The 23,577-nt window shown below is 28.9% G+C and overlaps 2 protein-coding genes across 3 annotated transcripts in view; both read right to left on the bottom strand.

Moving 5' to 3' along the window:
- Positions 1 to 1,882: 1,882 nt before the first annotated feature.
- LOC111032556 (isocitrate dehydrogenase [NADP] cytoplasmic-like) lies at positions 1,883 to 7,107 on the bottom strand. Of its 2 annotated transcripts, none has more exons than XM_022312933.1 (11): positions 6,742 to 7,107; positions 5,021 to 5,139; positions 4,817 to 4,961; positions 4,549 to 4,748; positions 4,096 to 4,230; positions 3,904 to 4,007; positions 3,684 to 3,841; positions 3,512 to 3,605; positions 3,156 to 3,266; positions 2,919 to 3,089; positions 1,883 to 2,701 (listed from the first exon to the last, which is right to left on the bottom strand). In XM_022312933.1, exons 1-11 carry the CDS (start codon positions 6,809 to 6,811, stop codon positions 2,662 to 2,664), a joined length of 1,347 nt encoding a protein of 448 aa, XP_022168625.1. In that variant the 5' UTR covers positions 6,812 to 7,107; the 3' UTR covers positions 1,883 to 2,661. The 2 variants fall into 2 exon arrangements, with proteins under 2 accessions (XP_022168625.1, XP_022168626.1); XM_022312934.1 differs by having other exon boundaries at positions 1,883 to 2,178; positions 6,742 to 7,106.
- A 4,242-nt stretch (positions 7,108 to 11,349) lies between these two features.
- Positions 11,350 to 23,577, bottom strand: part of LOC111032557 (protocadherin Fat 4) — a 47,200-nt gene continuing 34,972 nt past the window's right edge. The window contains exons 3-18 of the mRNA XM_022312935.1: positions 20,507 to 20,593; positions 20,296 to 20,426; positions 20,110 to 20,175; positions 19,544 to 19,636; positions 19,313 to 19,420; positions 18,369 to 18,470; positions 18,140 to 18,265; positions 17,655 to 17,745; positions 17,462 to 17,571; positions 16,923 to 17,237; positions 15,300 to 15,499; positions 15,044 to 15,158; positions 14,830 to 14,984; positions 14,578 to 14,759; positions 13,914 to 14,206; positions 11,350 to 11,846 (exon numbers count right to left, since the gene is read on the bottom strand). Of these exons, the coding sequence (XP_022168627.1) occupies positions 11,769 to 11,846; positions 13,914 to 14,206; positions 14,578 to 14,759; positions 14,830 to 14,984; positions 15,044 to 15,158; positions 15,300 to 15,499; positions 16,923 to 17,237; positions 17,462 to 17,571; positions 17,655 to 17,745; positions 18,140 to 18,265; positions 18,369 to 18,470; positions 19,313 to 19,420; positions 19,544 to 19,636; positions 20,110 to 20,175; positions 20,296 to 20,426; positions 20,507 to 20,593 (2,252 nt within the window). The 3' untranslated portion in view covers positions 11,350 to 11,768. The remainder of the gene's footprint in view (positions 11,847 to 13,913; positions 14,207 to 14,577; positions 14,760 to 14,829; positions 14,985 to 15,043; positions 15,159 to 15,299; positions 15,500 to 16,922; positions 17,238 to 17,461; positions 17,572 to 17,654; positions 17,746 to 18,139; positions 18,266 to 18,368; positions 18,471 to 19,312; positions 19,421 to 19,543; positions 19,637 to 20,109; positions 20,176 to 20,295; positions 20,427 to 20,506; positions 20,594 to 23,577) is intronic.

Genomic DNA, 23,577 nt, shown 5'->3' with positions numbered 1-23,577 from the left:
ATTTTGAGTCTAATAAGCGACTGAACCTTATATCCGTGAGTCTTATAAGCGGCGTCCACTGTATATCAGTTCGTTCTCAATCGATTTAAATTCCATTTAGTAATTGGTAAAATGTGTTGTAAATATTATTATACTTCGTAAAAGCATTACCTACTTAATACTTATGACTTATGAGCTATTGTATTGAAAACAAGACAAGGGGCGAAATACAGACTGAGTTCTTATAGACATATCGATGACATATTTCTTTTAGGAAAATCGATTTTAGTCACTAATTTTTTCGTGTTTCATAAATAATAGTAAATAGTATTGCTGCACATAAAGGCTAACTTGTTGTCTATAAATTTAATATAAAAAATAACATTTTTGAAATCTATTAAATCACAAATATGATTCTCATTAAAAGGTTTTTAAGTGTATATAATATTATATATGCCGTAAGCCCGTATGAACTATCTAATTACCCATTTAATATTAATTGATAATTACAACTTCATCTATTCGTTATAAATAAAATTTAGTTGTAAATATCTAAAATTCTAAGATTTTGGCAAATGTACTTTATACCTATTATAATAAATTATCAACTTTTGTTTGTATTGAACATCAAAATTCAATAAAAATTATTAAATTTATAAGTGATGGTAAATCAAATTTTGTTTTGTATTGTTGGACTTGAAATGAATGAAATTACTTTTAAAATTATGTTACACAGGTGAATTATGTCATAAAAAAATAGTAATATTAGGGTGCTTTATTAAAATTACATTTTTTCGATATGTTTAAAAAGTCGAACAACCAATAAACAGAGATTTGATATATTATTCATTATCATTTTTAAATCACTTGTGAATGTTAATATCATAAATTGTTTAATCTTTCATTTGATTTAAACTATTTTAATTTATAGTGCTGCCATATGTATCTTGAGCAATAATATTAATATCTGTACCTTAAGGTATTTTTCAATTTGTAAATATTTATATAATGTTAATCGACTGTGTCAATTTAGGAAATGTAATTGATCATTAAGTGTGTGTTAACCCATTAATGTCATAATGATGTGTCACTCGTCATTATTCATTATCTAACAAGTGTCCAGGAAATAAACTTCCTATGTCCTACCGCTTGACTGACTTAACAATTATTTTGTTTTCAAAAATGTCATATAAACATCCTTTATCATTTACTATATTATATATTTGTACGTATTTAAAATGTATTGTTCTGATTTAGATTATTTTAAGAAATACTTTTAAAAACCGCTTTTATTGGACCCATATTCCTATTATATTGTGATCAATGATCATGTAATTTAAAAATATTAAATTACATTTTTAGTGTGAATAATTTCTTAAAGATGTATGAATCAAATAATTTAATTTGTAACACATTAAGTAAGAATTGTTATTAGTTTTTTAATTAATTTGTTGAAGATACCTACTCATTATTGTTATGAGTTTATAATAAATTGCACATCCTATTTTTGAATAAGTTCCACATTGTCAATACATTAAAGTTACTAGGTGTGTACTGTGTATGTATCGGTATGTGTTTAAAATTTTTCACAGTATATGCAATAAAATATAAATATAAATTATCAATAAATAAATTTATATTTTTCATAAAATAACAATCTAAACAATAATAATTGTATAATGACTTAAATCCATATAAATTAAAAAGTAAATTTTAACAATATAAAAATAACAATCTGTATGAACTGAATTATTGAATAACATGCTGTTTGTGACAGCAAACTAAACAATCTTCACAAAAAAATAAAATGTTCATATAACTTATTCCATACAAAGGTTTGTAGATATAAAAATACATATTGTATTATTCAAGCAAGGCATCATTTATAAATACTGACAATATGTTTTTTTTACAGTAGAATTAATTTTGAGCATTACAATTAATTATCAACACTATCATAGTAACAAATAGAACTTCAATAGAATATTGTAACTAACACAACAATGAGTCATTTAGCAGCATACAAATTTGAAATGTTAACATAACAATGGTTAATATTAGAAGTACATGCCAAAAATATAAAGCATTTATTTCATTGATCATATCTGAAAAATGTAAGTGTGCAATAAAGTATAGATGATGAAGTGCTATTCAACCTATCTGCAAATAACGTGCTTTTTGTCCCATCATGTGAATTATCTAGTTTAATTAAAAAGTAGATTAGAAGGAATATTTAATTAAAAAAGCAAGATACTTTTACAATAACATATTTGACAAATTTTAGTAGTTAAATGTAAACAAAACTTCAATAATAAAACATTTAAATATAAATTTGAAATAAATAATTTTTGTAATATATTTTTATTCCACAAATATAGTTTGTAAATAATATCTGTTATATAAGTGAAGACATGTAGATCAAGTTATAAGAAAGCACAATATATTTTATAAAAATAAAAATGAGATGTTTATGTAAGTATAATAAATTACGATATTAAATGAAAGCAGAAAATAAGATATGAATTTTCAATTTTTATTTATTATGTGCAAATTTGATCATAAAAGTGCAATTATTAAAATATAAATATCATCTTATTCAAATATATATTATATTAAGTATAAAAAGTATGCATATTGTATAATAGAATAATAAATTGTAATTGCAGCAAAAGGTCAAACTTGTCAAACTGCACCAATTGATGCAAACAGTTTTTTTGTATCCCTGTACACAGGAACAAATCATGGGGTTAAAAAGAGAATTTTAGAAGATTTAAATAATATATTACTAAAATTAAAAATATTCAATTTCAAACAAATGCAATTATTTTAGGTTTATGTATATCAATATCAACAATTTGAGTTAAATTCTGAATGAATGCTCTAAATGTAATAATTTGATATACACTAAATTGTATTGTCTCTCAATTATTTATCCTTACGGTTTTAATTTAATGTCCAAATGTTCTTTCACACTATCCAAATACTCATTAGTGTTCAAGTACATTCCTTCTTTTACATTTTTTAAACCGTGTATACAAGCTGCAAGATCTTTAGTCATATGGCCAGCATCAACACTTCCTACACAAGCTTCTTCTAATGTATCACAAAATCTATAATATTATGATCAGATTAGTATTAGTTAATACATTTAAACAACCAATGTTCATGAAATTTACTTGGTAAGTTCAGGAGTGTTATCAAGGTTTGCTCTGTGCTTAAGACCACGAGTCCAAGCATAAATTGAAGCAATGGGATTTGTTGAGGTTAGTTTTCCTTCTTGGTGTTGTCTGAAAATAATATATTTGTTAATTTACATTTATTGAATCATATTTAGCACAGTGACGTGTAACATAGAGTTTAAGTGTTGCTCAGGCAACACCTTAAATATGGGTGGGTGCGGGAATTTATAGAAGAAAAATAGAACACTTCATAAGTCGGTATAACAGTATTACAGGGGTAGGTTACCAAAAATGATTTGAGCAACACCAGTTTTTTTTTATATACACCATTGATTCAGCATGAATATTATTACCTGTAATGTCTGGTGACTGTTCCATGAGCAGCTTCTGATTCTATTGTCTTACCATCAGGGCAAACGAGAACTGATGTCATAAGGCCCAATGAACCTACAAATAGATTAATAAATAAACTACGATGGTAAACTAATTAAAAATCAAACTGTCAAGAAAGCTATTTCCACAAACCATATCCCTGAGCAATAATATCGGACATGACGTCTCCATCATAATTTTTACATGCCCATACAAAACCACCATCTCCTTTTAATGCTTGTGCTACCATGTCATCGATCAAACGATGTTCATACCAAATTTTAGCTGCTTCAAATTGAGACTTGTAGTTCCTATAAATAAAATAGTTAAATTACAATTCAATCTATAAAATTAAATTCACTTAATCACTTACCCTTCAAAAATATCTTGAAAAATGTCTTTGAATCTTCCATCATATTTTTTAAGAATGGTATTTTTTGTAGATAAATAAAGCGGCCATTTTTTTGACAAAGCCACCTTTTTATAAACATTTTATAATACTAATAAATAATAATAATTACAACTAATTAATAAAATGTAGGTATAATTATTTGTTTAAACAAACTTGAAAACTGGAGTGAGCAAATGAAGCTATTGAATCGTCCAAATTATACATGGCCATCGCAACACCAGGGGATTTGAAATCAAACACCTTAAGCTTTTCTACTTGCCCTTTGTGATCAGTAAAAACTAATTCCAACTAGATAATCAAAAATAATTATGCTCATTATTATTGTGTTCTTACTACAAATAGTTGGGATAGTCTCCAGAATCAACAGTTATTTAATAAATACCTGAATATACTTATTTTTTAAATCTATTATGTCATACCCAATATTATTTTAATTTTATTAATTAGCTATCTATTTCAGTTAAAATCACTTAATTTAAGAAATGTGTTTGTAGACCATGTAGGTACAATACTTATATTATTAATACAGTAATAATGCATTGGAAATTGGTGTGAGTTTATCACATATTGAAAGATAGCCATTAGTTCAAATTAGTTATTACTTACTTGGCCAGGCCTGGTTACTAAGTAATCAGTAGCTTTGTATTGATCACCATGGGCATGTCTGCCAATAACAATAGGTTTGGTCCAACCAGGGACCAGTCTAGGAATAGTTTTACATATAATTGGTTCTCTAAAAACTGTTCCACCAAGAATATTACGTATTGTACCATTAGGACTGAGCCACATTTTTTTCAATTTAAATTCTATAAAATACAAGTATTAAATTAATTGAGTGTTGTGAAATTAATTACAGTATTAAGCAAGTTTGTACCTTCAACACGAGCTTCGTCTGGTGTTATCGTTGCACATTTAATGCCCACATTATATTTTAATGTAGCTTCTGCAGCATCTATAGTTACTTGATCATCAGTCACATCTCTATTGGGTAGACCAAGATCGTAGTACAAGCAATCTAACTAAGAGTTGAAATGAATTACAAAAAATTGATACAGACAAAAAATATTGTAAAACAAACTTTGATATAAGGAAAAATGAGTGTTTCTTTTATTTTTTCCCACATAATTCTTGTCATTTCATCACCATCCATTTCAACTATGGGATTTTTAACCAAGATTCTCGATGAAGCTGTAGCATCTAAAATATAATATAAAAACCAAATTACAAAGATACATACTACATTACTACCTAGTTGCAATTGTAAGCTTTGAAAAAAACTAGTTTCATTCAATTTATAAACAATAACAATTTATAACATAATATTATTGAACAACTTAGAACTTTTGTGATTTCAGATTTGTTTAGGTAATATGTCAGTATCTATAAGACAGTTTGGATTTTTTTTAAATTATGATTATTTTGCTTTTTTTGTCATAATTTTTGCAGAATCAATTGTTATTCTTGAGGTATGTCTTCTTTTTTTTTAAAGAAGAAACTTTTTTTCATTGATATTTTTCAAATTTGTTTATATTATTTTAGGAGACGCTACACTTGTTCGCATTGCCTACTTCTACTTGTCTCAGTCTTACACATGCATAACATAAAAAATTGTACATTCTGAATAATCCATTTAAATTTGTAAAATTGAGACAATACATTTGGGTGTAGCACCCTCTTAACTGATGTTAAAAATAATAGTGCTCGTTCTTAGTTTTAAATTATTGTAATATTAATAGATATTAGTTAATAAACAATATACAATTGAGTATTAAGTACTTATTAGTTATAACCTAATGATTATAGTGATATATAATGTATCTAAGTCAGATAATTACAAGTGTACCTTAATACTGACTATCTATATCAAACCACAATACCTATGTGACCTATTTTTTTTTTTTGTACTGTGAAGCTATAATATACACTTTGTAACTCTTGATAATCATCTACCTACAACATTTAATTTCCGGGAGTTATGATTAGTAAAACAATAATTTTCTACCTCAAACTATATTATAATAGTTACATAGTTTAAAAAGTCTATTTGAACCGCTCACAACATAATAATCTAAATGTGGCAGTAAGTAACAATTTATAATAATTTTTTTTTACATGAAAAACATTTAAAAATATTCCAATCAAATTAAGATTCGAAAGTCTATAAATCTAAAAAAAAAGAAAGGGAGGTAAGCTTAAATGAAATTCTGATAATAATTTATGGAATTATTTAAAAATATTTGTCTTATATTAATTATCAATGTAAACGGCAAATAATATTATTATAAGTATAATGTCATAGATTTCATGTTAGTAAATTAACAATTAAATAAGTACCTAACTAGGTGGGTAACAATGGATAGGTAATAAAAATGTTTGATTTCACTTCAATTCAAACATCTTAGTGAATAATGCAATAATTTACTAAATCATGAATTTAAAATAAATACCCAGATCATATTATAATCTACCAATATAATATTTTAATTTTAAAACTCGTATTTAACAATAAACTATAATGCTCTCAAGTGAAGTTAATTAATTATTGATTCAAAAATTTTCGAAAACCTGCATTTTGTTTATCTTAACACCACAACTATTAAAAATTAGGTGCATCGCAATATCATACAACTGTCGGACAAATACATTTTGCAAACACATACGGCCATACCATCAGTCAATGGTTGATTTGTATCATCGATTAAAATTCAATTAATTTCATAGATAGGTACCCTACCCACAGGGTAAATGCGTGAGATGAAATCTAACAGTTATAGATACGACACAATGTTATAAACTTACAATTGCGGTTACGAACCAAAGCTGAGGACTTGGCGAGTCCAGCGGTCAATCCCAATAACTTCTTCGCCATGGTCCTGCCAATTGGTTTAACACAACGTTGGTACAAATAATTATAGTCCGGGATGACTAGAACCAGAAACGCGTCTACGTCGATCAGAAGACAAACGAAGCGGACGACTGCGGAACGTAAAGTGTCGGCAATCGGCACTCGGCGCCTCGGTAGTCGTGGTGGTAGTTTAAAACAACTCGATAGGTACCTACAACTCCAATAGTCCAATATTCCGAAGTCTGTTGTGTAATATTTGTATTATTTACTATTATTATTATTATCATCGGCGAGTCTACAGAGTGGCTGACAGTGTCTTCGGTTTGCTCAACAGTTGTAAGTTCATGGTGTTAACAATATTATGATAATACTGTTATTGTTTTGATCCGACGTCCGAGTTGATAACGCGTTGTAGACAAGACCAGTGTGACCGGCGCGGCTGCGAGGCATTAGTGTGCAACTCGTCGAAGGCGATAAATTACGGTCTCCGCTCTAAGCCACTAACCAATCATTTTGTGCAACATAATATTAATTGCATTATGAAAATATAAAGGACAAAAATAGACTGACGTCAAAGGTAATAAATTATAACCATTGATTTTAAAATCAATGCTATAAGTTATAACTTTTAAGTTATTAACATAGAGATGGTACAGGAGTACAGTATATAATATAAAACCCAACTAATGAACTGAATGAAATTGAAATATTACCTATGTCTTCAACGAAATTGATAAAAATCTAGTACCTAGGTATAGATAGATACCTAATTACCTACCTATCTTATACCTAGTCTACCTAAACGGTTGCCGGTTACGGAGGTTGGGTTCCTTTCGACGGCGGTATAGTATGAAAAAGTACCTATTCAGGGTTAAATATTGGAGACAGTCGACTGACTTAAGGCGAATTTTGAAATTTGTAATGTGACTTACTCGTCTTAAACGATCCTGACTGGGATGATACATCGGTTTGACAACATTACAACATTAATAAGTTGCGTTTTTTCTAACGCTGTTTGTGTTGTGCTTACTAAAAGATGTCATGTTCGGGAATTTACAGCTTCTATTATCATTGACATCGATCGGAAATCTTTCAAATAGCAATGAATAACAACAAAGTAGGTACGTAATATACAAATGTATATATATTAATATTATGTATGCATAAGAATATACTAAGAAAGTATATTTTATATAATTTTTTAACTGCAAAACAAAACGAAACTGTAGGAATTTCATGTTCAGCTAGGCATTTAGGATTTACAAAAATGTAAATGTGAAATATTAAAAATATTAGCTCCTTGATAAAATAACATTTTAGCGTAATATACTGGTATCCGATATAAACTACTGAATAAAATGTATTATTCCAAGACTAAATTATAAGGTGAAGTATAGCGAGGTTACTATTGTATATAATTCTGTAATAAAGTATCAACTATATTTATGTCGTAACGACCTAATTATTATACTTTATTTGCATAGTTATAAATTTGCTTATAAATTTCTTTTGTTCCTGTGCTATTCGTGTTGAAAAATTGATTTTTTTGTATGACGTGTTGTATTGCATAATAGTTTTTACCTAAAAGTTTGATACATCTACATATCAGTTTATCGTACATACCTATGTATAAAAACAGTATATAATATGTAAGATGTAAGTTGGTCCCGAGTTTGAAGTCGGAAATATGTATTATATGTATATATATATCATAATATTATACTTAGGTAGGTATATAAGATATATACTATATTATGTATTTATGAATACATAGTTATAGTTTAATATATTATCTGTATACAGTACACTTAAAAGCTATTATAAAGTTTCACACATTTGTTCATTATATTTTTTTTCAACAATGAATAGATACTATTTTTAGTTGATTTATGTTTTATTTTTTTATATTCTTCATTAAATTAAGTTTTACTAACGTACGTCATCTTAACTTATTGTTGAAAATACATTTTTATGTTTTAAAATAATTGCCTACAAATTACCTACACATTATTGAGAAAATAAATGTATCTTAATTTATAGTATCAATACTATAATAAAGTTTACACATTTAAATACATGAATTTAATTAATTATTAAACAATAAATATACACCAAATTCTTGAATAAAAATAGCTATGCATTCATAACAAGACCAATGCGTAGATAGTCATTGAGTCGTAGTTTGTTATAGAGCTTGTAATGAATAATTATATTTATAGAAAGTATATTGATAACAAATATCGTCTATGGAAGGATTCAGAAATCTGAATAACACACAACAGTATTCAATAAACTAAGAAAGAATACTCGGAAACTATAATATTTTCCTTTTTTTAAGAAAATTTTAATATAATTTGTGAATCTATATCTCCACTAATCCAACTTCAATATTTATAAAAAGACCAAAGTTTTCTATAGGTATTAAGGTTTTTAGAATTATTATTTTCAAGTGTTATGGATTTTTAAGAATTTATGAGTTACTTAAAACACAAAACACTGAAAACATTGTATTTAATATTATAGTCACGCGATTAAATGTAGAACATTGACGTCATGAGTATATACTTACCTTTTCCGTATTCGAGCATTTAAAAAAAAAGTATTTAAGTATCTGATAGCAACAATTAATATTTAGTTTAAATATATAGCAATAGTCTTACGATTTATAACTAAAAAAAAATTGAATAATTCCATACATTTTTATTATGTATTTAATACGCAATCATTAAAACCTAAAATAATGAGTTTTACACACCATAAGTCCAAAACAAACTATATTACAGGTTATACAGCCAACATTATATTAAGTTGAAATTATTTATAGTACCTATTGCCTCTACGATGTTTTTAACACATTGATTTTTAAGCTATGACGATTCATGAATTATGTTTTAGCACACGTAAAGAAACAACATGAATCAAATATTAAAAGTTAGTTGTAAAACACAATATTGTGCAACAGTAAATTGCTTGGAGGATAAAAATTAAAAAGCAGAAGAATCAAAACATCAGCAAACATTTCAAGTTGTAACTTCAATGAAATTTAATTTTAAAAAGCACTCATGAGTTGTTGGCAATAACGGTATGCATTACTATTAAAGTGAAACTGTATAATACTGAGTTCGTAAAAAAAAAATCCAAGTATTATGAAGAACCACTCTGCCAAACAATGGCTAAAATATCAAAGATATACCTATGTCATTGAAAATTAGTAAAATCATTTGTCTGTTGTCTATTTCACAGACAAACTATGAGACAATAAATCATACACAATTACATAAATCATAGGCATGCGCAGAGTTTTAAGTCAGGTGGAACAAACATTTTTACCGGCCAATTTTTAAATTTTTTCTTACAAATTGCTTATATATTATAATACGCGAACTGGGGGACGGTGACAATGATACTAATATTAGTGTATTTATTGCATCGTTATGACACGACTGTAACCCTAGTTATTTTTGGTTTTCGATCAATTTTAATATAAGATATACATCAATATTGGGTGTAGCCCATAAGCGCAAAATATGACCCAAACGCAAACCAAAAGTGCAAAAATAAATAACCCATGAGCGCAAAAAAAATTACCTTTTTAATAACCCATAAGCGCAAATCAATTTTATAAAAAAAGTGTATTTAATTAAAATCTTAGTTATTATTAATATTAAATTAAGCATTTAAAGTGTCACAGTGATATTAAAATTGGTAATAAAAAATAAAATAAAAATAGTAAAAATAAAAAATATAATGTTGAGTATTATTTTGAATATATTATTTTAAAATTTAATTTTAAATTTGAAGCCCACTGTCTTCAAATATTCCAATCTGGAAATTTTTTTTTCATTACACATGGTCCAAGTTTTTGTATTGGAGATGGCTTTAGATTTGCGATTCGTAGTTTTTCGACCATTTGACTGTATAATAGACATAGACTGTAAGACAAATGCACAAATGCAACAACCGTCGCGACGAGTTGCTGCAATATGTCGTGAAACGGATTATATACCTACAATATGCAAAGCGTAGAGAGTCAAGCGTTAGGTCAGTAAAATATTGTGTCAGGTTATACAATTTATTTTTGCGCTTTTATCCCACTACCAAGGTACAAAAGCACAAATTCATTTTACGCTTTTGAGTTATCGAAAAAAAAGGTCGATTTGCGCTTTCGGGCTTCACCGTCAATATGTCATATTATACATTTTTAATGAATGTTAATAATAATTAATAATAATAATATACTATAGTAAAGGCCTGTGTTAAGGATAGACCTATTAAACACAGAAAATATTAGCTTGATAATTTAATACATTTTTGGATAACTATCTTATTTTGTGTTGATCATTATACGGTGGCCCAGCTAGGATAATTGAACCGGTTCGGCCCTTTTAAATCTATTCAAACCGTTCAGGGGGCCGGAAAGTACGTCCTGCTGGCTTCTGCCCTTGTGGGGCACGCTTATGACATAAATACAATAAAATACATAATGAGGAATGTATACATAATATTATAACCTCCAGTGAATTGTGAATATATTTCGTCAAATGCAGCAATTAAAAATACCATTTTATGTATTATTATTTATTGAACAGCAATTGTAAATGTTTAATAAACATATATAATATAGGTAGTAGATATTTTACACAATTCAGTCCGTATATGAGACACAAATTTTAAAGAAATAAAATTAAGTTAATTACAAAAAAAGGTTAAAAATCTACATGATTATTTCTATACAATTGTATGTTTATATATTTAAGAGCTATACTTAACATATTACGAGTATATACCAATATATGAGTATATGACTACATGTAACACGATAAAAAGGAATAATGTATTTATTTATATACACATTTTATGACGTATGTACCTACCTATATATAAATGTAATAATATATGAATACCTTATGTTATAATTTTGATCTTATCACATAGTTTTTATACTTAAGATTTTACTTTAATTTCGAATTGCCGAAATATTCTAAAAATAAACTGTTAAATTGTCTTCTCTTCTCGTTTCTTCGACTGGAGTCACACTGACGCTCGGGTCGATCTCACGCTAAACAAAATAAAACAATACAATAAATTAGATATTATAATTTTAAAAAAAAATAATATTATTATTGATTAGTTAATACATCTCGCGCAGTACCTATAGTATAATGTATACTATAAACTATTCAACAACTAACAAGCAAGTTTAATAGATCGGTCGTTATTATACATATAGGTTATAAGTACAATAGCAAGCTAACCTGCGTCGATGATATGCGTAACAATGCAGTAGAATATAATATATCATATTATTTAGGTAAATTATGATAAATAAAATGAAATTTTGTTTATTTAAACAGAAAGTGTGTAAAAATATCAAATATCCCATAAATAATCAAAAAGAAATCGTGTGTTAATACTACGAATAATAACTATCGTTTACCATTTTTACTAATTGGGCCACACAGTTAACATACATTACACTTACAGTGATTATACAGTAAATAATAATATGTAATAAGTATCTATCTATTATTTATAATATTGGTAAATTTAAAATAAATAAAAGTTAAAAATTACATTATAATATATTATACTCATACCCAATAAAAAAAACGCTTAGGCACTACACATTTTCTAAAAAAAAAATACGTATCATTTAAATTTTTAAACAATTTTAAATTAGGTACCTATCTAAAAACCTTATGCACATAATTGTACATTGCGTGTCGTAAATCACAAAACATTTAAGTATAGTTTCACCTTTATACCATTATATTATAATATATAAGTAATAAGTAGATTGAATTCACAACACCAAACTTATAATTATCCGATACTTATACTATGTATAATCAATGGTTAAACAAACTTAATTGTTAAATTTATTTTACTTTATAATTTCACTAAAACATCTCGTTTCTTTCATTGACTATAATAGTATAGCCAGTATAGATAAATACCTACCTACATATAATCAACCTATTGCGTATAACATGTCGTCTCGAACTTAACTTTCTATATTGCTTTTAGATTAGCAGTTTGAATGTTTTTACTGTTTTCAAACTTAATAATTTAGAACAAAGAATTGCAGTGGTTTGAGTAGTCCAATTAAATAAATGTATCTATCTAGTTAAGGAATGTTATGCTTTGATAACTTCGCTAATTTATTTTACGTTACATTAACCTTAATACATATTCAATTTTTTTTGGTAAAAGAAATTATCCTGAGATATAATTTGATTTATAAAAAAGTAAACATAATGATTGTAATAGACGTTAAGGGCGGTTTCATGTTTGACCTCAATTTTTAAGTCAACACCAAAGTGTATGATAGCCTGCAGTTTAATTATCAGTGATCTTTAATTTATTTTTTTCACGTTATTCAGAATTTGATGCTACTCCAGAGTCTAGAGAACCGCATATATATATATATATATATCACATACTTGCATGTACCTACCTATTCATAAGTATTCTATAAATTTTAAATAGACAAATTACTTTTACATCTATTAATTTGAATTTACGGAATCGGAAAATGTTGGGTCAAGATTAATAGGTAATTCAATTAAACAAGATTAAACAATTAATTTTAAATACTTACCTAATTGTTGTTGTTATACTAATATCTACATAATATAAATTATACTAATATAATATATTAATATTGTATAGTCAAATAAATTATAGTTATGTTATGATTTGAATATATGAGTGGAAAATGTTTTTAGTAAGCCAAGAGAAAAATTGTTATAATTCAAAGAAATTGTAAGTTTAATAATGAAATGTCAAGGCTAAAAAAAATTATATGTTATTGATCATAAATATTTGTTTCAGTCATACATTTCATAGATATATTTTACTTACAAGTTTAGAATACATTTTTTTTCAATTATATTCACAGAATAGCATTAATTTATAGTTCAACTTGTATGTTTGATTAATCACCAACCTTTCAATCTTTAATTTTTAAATATTTAATCTGACACTTCTTTAAGTGTCCTGTGTCCACCTTCCTACGAGTTTCTCAGACATAAGTTATCTATTACCTTATTATTTATGGTTGAAATTGATTTCTAAATTGTTATTTTAGTGTCATACACATCTAATTGTGATTTTTTTTACATACCGTCATGTGGGCACACGAATTACGATCATCCCAGCTGAGCTTCTTAACACGTTTAGGGATAGCCTCGGTGGGCCAATGGGGCATTCTGGAAAATCTGCTCACTGGACTTGGCGTGGCTGTGGTGGTAGTGGTCGAAGAACCAGCAGGTGATCGGCCACCGCCTCCACCACCCCTAGGCACTTGAGGTGGAGCTGGAGCAGGGAACTTGTGCCTAGATCGAGGAAGTGTTTGCTGTACTGCACCCATTTTAGCTCGACCATTTCCATTAGTTGTTCCGGGAAACATTCTGGTTGCTAAGATAAAATTGTCAAAAATTATGGAAATAGTAAGTCATTATTATATTATATAATTTCACATGATAAATATAAATGTGTTTGTTCCTACAATAGTATGGTATTTTAGAGAGTAGTGCATAATAGTAGTATATTTTTATTTAAATAATCATCCAACTACAATTTATATTAATCGAATAAAAAAAATATTTAAATAATTTTAAAGTATAATAAAACATTAATTGTTTATCCAAATAATTAAAATAAACAACTGTTTTAAAAAACCCGTTTTGAAAATCACTCAATCAAATAATCAGAAGAAATTTTGCAACTCTGGTATTTTATAATTTAAATTTCAGGTCATACGACTATATGGTTAAAAATATACAAACTTTTAACTGTCGCAGTATATAAAGGATCGGCAGAGTCTTCTTTTGGATTAAATAGTGGATTTTGCATTTTGGTGCCGACTCCAACTAAACGTTTTTCATCATATATAGGATTGGTACGTTTAAATCCTTCAAACTTAGTGCGCACGTCGAAATTTGTCGCTGTGCCAAGTTTTGGTCGTTTACTAAAAAGTAAAAACAAATGGTTAAGTGAGTTTTTTGAAAATGTTTTTCCTCATGAATTAAATCGAATACTTTTTTTGAATATGAACGATCAATGCTATTATAACTAAGCTGAGAACGCCCAAAATAACTCCAAATATCACGAATACTGTATAGCTGTTAGCAGATGTCCGACCAGCAGACCTGACAACCGTGTCTGGTAAATGTACAATGACTGGCACCGAAGCCTATAAAAAATATAAAATATTATAAAACACGAATTAGAAAATATAAATCGGACACCTACTTGTCTCGGAGGAATTCCGGTGTCTGTAGCTACAGCAACTAGATGTGCAGTGGAAGTATTAAGATCTGATAAATCACCCAATACGATATCTCCTGAATCTTCTATGGCAAACATTCTAAAATATAAGTAAACATTAATCAACTGCAATTTCAAAAAAAATAATTGTATTTGATATGAACTAGTTGGTCATATCGTATTAGGTTATTATTTTATTAGGTAGTATGATAAAATAAATAATGTTACGTATTGCTTTTACCTAGATTCCGGCCCTCGCAGTGCTAAAGTAACACGATCGCCACGATCACCATCTGCAGCTTCCACCTTACCAATCACCGTGCCCGGTAGTAATTGAGATAATGATATATCTGGCACATAAAACTCGTATTGTGGGTATCGGAATCTAGGATCCCAATCGTTAACGTTCAGTACTGTGATGTTGACGAATGCAGAAGTGTTCTGAAAATCACGGTTGCATGATTTATATGAAAATAAAATATAGACATTGTTTTTCTATACTTCGTCGAAAGTCCAAAAAAATATTAATAATATTAAGTAATACTATATAACTAAATAAATATTTATCCATTGGAGGATGAGGATCTCTCTGGCACTTTTTACTGTCCATTTGGAGCCGACAGATCACTGGAACGAAATTTCTCAACCAGAATCCTTATTGCAAACTAATATTTAAGTGGACGAAGAACCTCACAACCCTAGGGTCATGAAGTCGATCTCAAAATTCTGAAGAGTGTGGTCATACTATTCACTAAAGTCATACTATTATTGTAGATATTATAGCCCTCGATGTGTCCGATGCGGTGATACGCCAATAAACAAAAATATGTGACCTCCGCGCTTCAGAACCACTCTGTGAACTGCAGGCATGGAATTCGCTTTCGCATTAAGGTCTCCTTTTTAAACATTGTAAATGTTTTATCCCCACACTATTCCTATTAATTAAAATCATATCTGACAGACCAGCATTTCCAAATATGTCATGGTTCTTCCACTTCAAATATAGACTATAGCTATAATTAATGCTGAAGTTCATCAAGTCGGTATTCTTACATATTATACTTGCTTCTGATCAACCCTCTATTCAAGATACTTTTGTTACCGACTAGGCATAAGTTATGTTAACAATACACAATGATCCATTAATTTTATGTCCCAGCACATTTACCATCACATTTAAATCTACCAATTGATTTACGTTATTGTATAAACAATAGAAAAATGAAGAAAAATGTGGTGTTGCATGTTATAATATATAAGTACAGAATAAAAATACAGTTAAATAATAAGTCATATACATGAAAAAATGTCTAATAAATGGTTTTAGACCAGGAAGTGTCTTCGAAAATAATAATATTAACGAAGAAAAATACTTAAGGCATACGAGATTAGTCGTTGCACCCGACGGAGAAAATGCAGTTGCCAGTATGATACGTCAACCGGAAAACTCGAGGTATTATATGATCCGAAACAAATCGTTCTATCGGTGTCTCCCAGACAAAAACGACTTCATTAACTATTTCGGTCCCAGAGACCAGAACCATACATAATATCATATTATAATAATACAGTGAGGTAAAAGTTGTATACGAAGTTCTTAGAGGGAAGAGTTCGGTTCACCAAAACCAGTAAAAGTATGAACGAAACTGGAGAAGATGACCAAACGGAACTCTTGATAAAATTAACACATGCATTAATCGTATTATATATGATATTATACTCTATAGTTGTAATCTACCTACTAGATATAAATGTATAGTCGTATAGACACGGGTTTTTTTTCATGAAAATTTGTCTTAACAATATCAATTTTATATTATTATAATATTTAATAATATCTGGTGAATGGTAGTATGGTACCTACCATAAAACTGTCGGTTGCAAAAGCATAAAACACATAATTGTCAATCGTTTCGTAATCAAGCGGTTTTTTCAAAACTATGTCACCGTTGATAGAAATTGAAAATATGTCCGTATAGTTGCTCAGCCAATACTTCAACCGCTTATCCTTTGGCTTGTTAGTGATCACAGTCAGCAGGACGCTATCTAACGGCACGTTTTCCAACACTCCTGCCTGATAGTGGTCTTGTAAAAACTGTAGTTCACGAAGTGACGTACCCGGTCGGCTTATAGTCAACGTAGCCAGTGCATAACGATCGGCATTATCGAATTGTGTGGCCTGAAATACATATTAATTGTTCAGTCCAGTGATGTCCTGCGATAACTCGTAGACGAAAATAGTGGGGGGTTTGGGTGAGGGTTAAGGCGCTAAGGCCTCCTGAAGATTGTCAAAAATTCCGATATAGACCTGAGCTTCAGCCCCCTCCCCAAATCTCAAACACTATTTTCACCTATAATGCGGCAACTGGGCTATGCGTACAATACGGAGTTGACTATACATACTCGAATGACCATCGTGACCGGTTGCAACAAATCGTCTTCTGGAATGGCACGTTTGACGGTAACACTACCCGAAACTCTGTCCAGTTCAAAGTATCGAGAGTCTTGAGTATCTGATTTATGACACGACCGAAAAAAATTGATCTTTTAATGTATAACAATATTTATATTAAATTGATTTTCAATAGGTACCAACCAGAGTTCAGAGTGTAAAAAATATTAGCGTTTATTCCGAGGTCTTGATCGTATGCAGCAATTTCTCTTGGAAAAACCCTCAGTTTTGTGCCCTGGTTATGGGAAACAAAAAATATGGTAATATATTGCAAAATATATAACTATGATATTTATTTTGATCATGTCAGTAGTAAGTTTAATGCATTCACATGTGTTTATTTTGTTATTGAATAGAAGAAATTGAGTTCGGTAAAAATTGTCCTACACATTACCGAATAATACCTACTGCATTTAAGAAGAAACGTATTTCTAACCTACTAAAAATTGGCCAAAAATTATCTGAAATATTTGTATATTTTTTAAAATAACAATAATAATTTATTGCATATTTAAAAGAACTTTTTGCTAATTTTTAATACTCGGGTTTTAATGTTCTTAGAGTGCATTAAATCCACAGCCTCAGTTCTGATCACTCTATATAAAGTTTTGGTATTTAATGTTCGTTACTTTGACAGCATTATCAGGTAAAGTGGCAGTATATCTTTCGTCATAAAACTTTGGATTTTGATCATCTGCGTCAATGATGTTAACAAATATGATTGTATCTGTGTATTGCGGTGGATTGCCTTGATCCTAAAACAAAAAAGTCCAGTCAAAAAAAATCATATGAAATTATTGTATGCCATATATTATTATCCACAGTATTATCTGTCATTATATTTAAGTACAAAATTACCTGTGCTCGAATACCGATGGTAAAATTTGAAAGGGTTTCGTAGTCCAACGCTTTTCTTAATACCAGAGTTCCTTCTAGGCCGTTGACGAAAACGAAAAAATCCTGCAATAATCGTCATAACATAAACTTGTAAATATAATGACTATTGACTATAATACTGTTCGATCTACCGTGAGTCTAAAATTTTAACTACCATTACTCAGGCACGGGTCCAGACTTTAGAGTGGATATCTATAAGAGGCCAATCATTTAAAACGTATATTCTATTATGTTTTACTTGAATATTTTTTATTTTATTAGTGTCACATGTTATTATTTACATTTTTTTATATTAAATTTATCTATCAACAATTTGAACATCGATGTACTGTTGTATACCTACTTCGACAGTTGAATTAGGTTAAATACAATTTCTACTGTGACCGATAATGAAATTGGGAACAATTATATGTTTATGGTGTATATTTGAGAGCGTTGCATGGTCCCTTACCCTATATCACTGGATCCGTCCCTATATACTTGTGATATATATATATACTTTATTATTACGCTGATATCATACAAATCGTATAATATATATATATTATATAATATTATATAGGTGTCCGGTCGGTTTACATATACATAATATGTATAACATAGTCATACCTCTAAGATCGTTTTACTCCCGCCTATGAAAATTGGCTGCACAAAATACACAATCGTCGTATACATTATAATAAAATATAATATTGCTAGAAAAGAGTTTACGAAGCAGAGAAAAAAATGTAATATAATATTATCGGAGGGTATATATAGCAAGCCACGACACAATATAGGTAATAGCAGGTACATTATTGTAAGGTATACATGTTTAATAATTTATATGGACGCGTTATTCAGTAACAATATTCTAATAACGTTGAGTGTCGGTTCGATAAACAATAAATAATTGTTCAACTTACTGAATGCGGTCCCGGAAGCACGGTATAGTGTACAGTGGAAAACGGACCTAGTTGATCGGCGTCGACGGCTTTGATGCCCTGTAGCACTCTGGTCCCGACCACGGTCACCTGTAAATGTGCGGAAAATTGGTTGAAATAGAAATACTTATATGAACTTAATACCTATATTAGGCGTGTAACTATGGTATACAGAACCGCAAAAAAATGTTTTAAATATTAATTAATTAATACCTCAGATATATTGAGTACGTAAGGCGCATTGACAAATATGGGAGCGTTGTCGTTGGCGTCGGTGACTCGAATGCTTACTGGAATAGCAAAGTTCTGAAACAAACAAGGAGATATTAGGTACACAGTATATATTTTTATTATTAAGTTTATTAAAAGGAAGTCCAAAAACGGAATGATGTTTTGTCGCAATCTTGTAATAATAATATGATAATTAGGAATAGGTACCTACCTATAGAATACCTATATTAGAATAATTATGATTTTGTTACTTGATTTCTAAATCTTTGGATTTGATTAGAAGTAACTCGTTATTTATAAGGTTTATATCAATAAAAATCAGTTAAGTTAAAAATTAAGTTAATGAACATCAAATTTTAAAAAGTTAAAATTAACTTAACTTTAACTTTTTAACTTATTTATGCCCAGGCTTGTCTATACCATTATAGTGGCAAGTTTTACGAATTTAGGTGTGTACGGTGTACCTTTATGCTGTGATTACACAAAAAAAGATATATAAACAAAAATAGAGAAAAAAAATGTTTAATATTATAACAACGTGGACTTACGGGATCGGCTGTATGTTTTCGCTCGCAGATCACATTTACGTAAACCGATGATGGTCCGGAAATACCCTGTAATGACGCGCCCATACGCTTAATATTAGTATCATAATATTATAATATTGTTATATTTTATTAGTTGAACATTAATTGATATTTGATATTTTGATAATTTATAATGGTTTAATATACTTCTTTATCCAATAGTTTGGTCAGACTGAGCTCTTTTGTACCGGGTAGGATGGCGACCGGGCTGTCCACCTCTTTCAGTGATAAATTTATGTTTCCAGTTTCGGAAGTGTCTCCGTTTATCTTCAAAACGCCTATAAAAATCGGAGTAGTTAGCGATGTTACTGCAATCTTCAAAGATAGATTTTACAAAATCAACATAAAGTGGTTATACCAATAATAGATCCGACTGGTACATCTTCGGACACGAAGAAGCTTTCGGCCGAACCGCCATTTTCTAAATAGCATCGATTGTCCACAGCTATAAAAGTAAAATTTTTATTAAATATTGAATATTTGCGAAAGCACTAAAATATAAATCATTTATTAAAATATATTTATAATAAATGTTGTGTTTCCCTGTGAAAAAATGTACTTATTATTTGAATTATTTTTTAAACCACAAATAGATACTATTATATAATAGTTATGATTTGATAAATTGCATTATAATAACTGGAAATAATTTTTATTGATGACCACTTCGTTGTAGCTTTAAAATAGAATTTCTATAGCAGCTTTATAAAACTTTAAGTTGTAGACAACTGAGTTTTGTATACAATAAAGCGATGCGTGGATCGTGGAATACCTTAAAAGTAAAAATGGATTGGTTAGTAATAAAATCCAATGAATTCAAATTATTTTATTATTTTTTTTTTTTTTTTTTGAAACCCGAGTAAAACAATGAGATGGAAAATGCTGCTTTCGCCAACCGTAACGGAAGCATGTTCCTATGTACAGATGGTGAATAAGTATACAGGCAACAGGTGCCAGGTGGCTGTTGAGGAGCTCAAGTGTATCAGCACACTACCTATATATTATAGGTTATGTTTGGAGTAACAGGAAATCCGTTTCGGATTTAACCGAACAAATCGCTACCGATGCACGCAAGATTCTCCTCACGGTGTATAACTCATAAAAGTACGGCGTTTCACGTTAGTTATACGCACTTATACCATATAATATATATATTATGTTTGTGTGTGTGATTGTGCTTGTTATTTAGGGGGAACGATATTTTTATATACCAAGAATAACTTACTACACCGTGACGTGTGTCACTCTGGATACCTATATTAGAAGTTTTTGTTAACTTGTGATACTAGCAAATCGGTTTTTCTCTATTGCAGATAGATTCCACCATCGATTAAATACTAGGTAAATAGATTAATTTTGTTTGATCACGGATCAGGCAATATGTTATAGATAATAATATATTAGAAAATACGAAGAAATATTTATTACCTAATTTAATAATTATAAATTATAAATTATTTAATAATTTTAAACGTCCAAAACTGCAGTAGATGGTTAGAGATTGTTTAAGATACCTACCTATAAACGTTTTCGAAATTGACCATTTAGTGCTTATGTATGTAACGATGTAATGTACTACAGGAGGGGAACCTCAGCTTATGAGAAATTTCAAATTTCCCAATAAAATATTTCAGTTGTATTAAAATCCAAATTATTTCAAATACAAGCATATTTGGGTTATTGGTCAACGAAATTTATCAAATTACTTGCCACCGCTGTAAAATACATTTGTCGTTGCACTCTATTTCACATTTAACTATACGTATGTACTTTGTACATTGTACCTAAAATATAACAAAAATATGTGTCTGCAATAATTTCTACGAACCCACAAAAATGATGTGCAATGTGAATGACTATAATTTAATAGCATCATAATATAATCTAACTCATAAGTAACAATAAACGTTCTCATTATAATATTCAATGATATATTATCTAAATTGAGTGTATGATTTTGTATTATATTTTGCTGTATTTTAGTTTTAATCATTAAAATGCAATCAAAAATATTCATAATAATAATATGTTCTTCAAATATATATTATTACTATACTTTCAGCAATATACCGATTAGGTATACCGAGTGATGTTGGCCCTTATATTATTTATTATATTATTTATTATATTATTTTTAAACTATAGTAGGTATAGACCAGCTGTTCTCAAACTGTGGTACGCGAAAGACTACATGTTGGTACACGGAAGGCCTTAAGTAACACTGAACCAGATATTTCATCGCTAATATTAAATTTACGAATCCATGGTTTTCATTGAAAATTTATTATTTAATTCATACCTTAATTTTTAAACACTAATAAATTTGTATGAATAAATAAATAATAATTATATTGTATTTAATTAAGTTTAAGTATTGTATAGACGATTAATGAAGTCATTTTTAAATACTTGCTACTCGTCCAGCGATTTGTTCGTTTATTGCTATTTCTTATATAATGTAATATAGTCAATGGTTAAATACATTTGATTGAAATTTATAGAGGCTGAATATCTTCACTGAAAATTTAAAGATAATCTACTCATGCAAATAACACAGGATAAGTCAATAATTCTTGTATGTACATTTTTAATCGAATAACCGGAATAACATTCAAACATTTTAAACGCATTTCGAATTTATCTAATATAAATATATAGCTATTAATCATTCTTTGTGAACTCTATAGTCTATAGGATGTCGATCAGCTTTTGCTATTCGCTTAACGGTTTTAATGCCATTTTTAAATACTAATAATAATTATTGCGTTTCAGATACTAAACACCTGATTACTATATTAATGTTCATTCATCAAGTTGTTTTTTCTTTCTTAACAGGTTCATACAAATATCGCCAAAGGAAAATGTTGCTGCAAGATAAGACCATTTCAAATCGTTGAGTTTCACCAATGTCGATTCAAAAATATTTACGATTTATAATAATATATATTATGCTAATTTGCTAATTCAGCGACACGTACCTATATATATACTTACAACAACAGCCATACATCAAAATACAACAATAACACTACATTATAGCATAATACATGTATGTAGGAGAACCGTTCAGCGATTTCGAGCCACTTGTTAAACGGTCGTGACGACTACCGTACCGTCAGTCTTATCGCATACGCACAAATGACAACAATAATATTATGTACGTATATACTCAATATTATAATGGGTACCTACGGCTGAGCATTATAACTTACTTTTCTAAAATAATTTTCACATGGACGTCGCGTCGTATCGGACAATGTGAACGTTTCACGTTTCGTCGAAATCAAAGGATTATTTCGTGATCATCTCTGAACGTGTAATTGTTTAATGCATAATTCATTTCGTATAAATGAGTTGTAGTAGGTACGTGTACCCGAATTAATTTAATCGTATAATAATATTATATGACGTTATTGTGTTGTATTGAAG

The sequence above is a fragment of the Myzus persicae genome, unplaced genomic scaffold (assembly GCF_001856785.1).
Source record: "Myzus persicae strain clone G006 unplaced genomic scaffold, MPER_G0061.0, whole genome shotgun sequence".
In the NCBI taxonomy this organism is placed as follows: Eukaryota; Metazoa; Arthropoda; class Insecta; order Hemiptera; family Aphididae; genus Myzus; species Myzus persicae.
This window is presented reverse-complemented; position numbering and strand designations above follow the sequence as displayed.

Coding starts and splice junctions, on each gene's coding strand:
- LOC111032556 (XM_022312933.1), bottom strand. CDS start 6,811: ATGGCGAAGAAGTTATTGGGATTGACCGCTGGACTCGCCAAGTCCTCA. Junction 5,140..6,741: donor TTTGGTTCGTAACCGCAATT/GTAAGTTTATAA, acceptor ATTATATTTTAG/ATGCTACAGCTTCATCGAGA. Junction 4,962..5,020: donor TCATTTTTCCTTATATCAAA/GTTTGTTTTACA, acceptor TTCAACTCTTAG/TTAGATTGCTTGTACTACGA.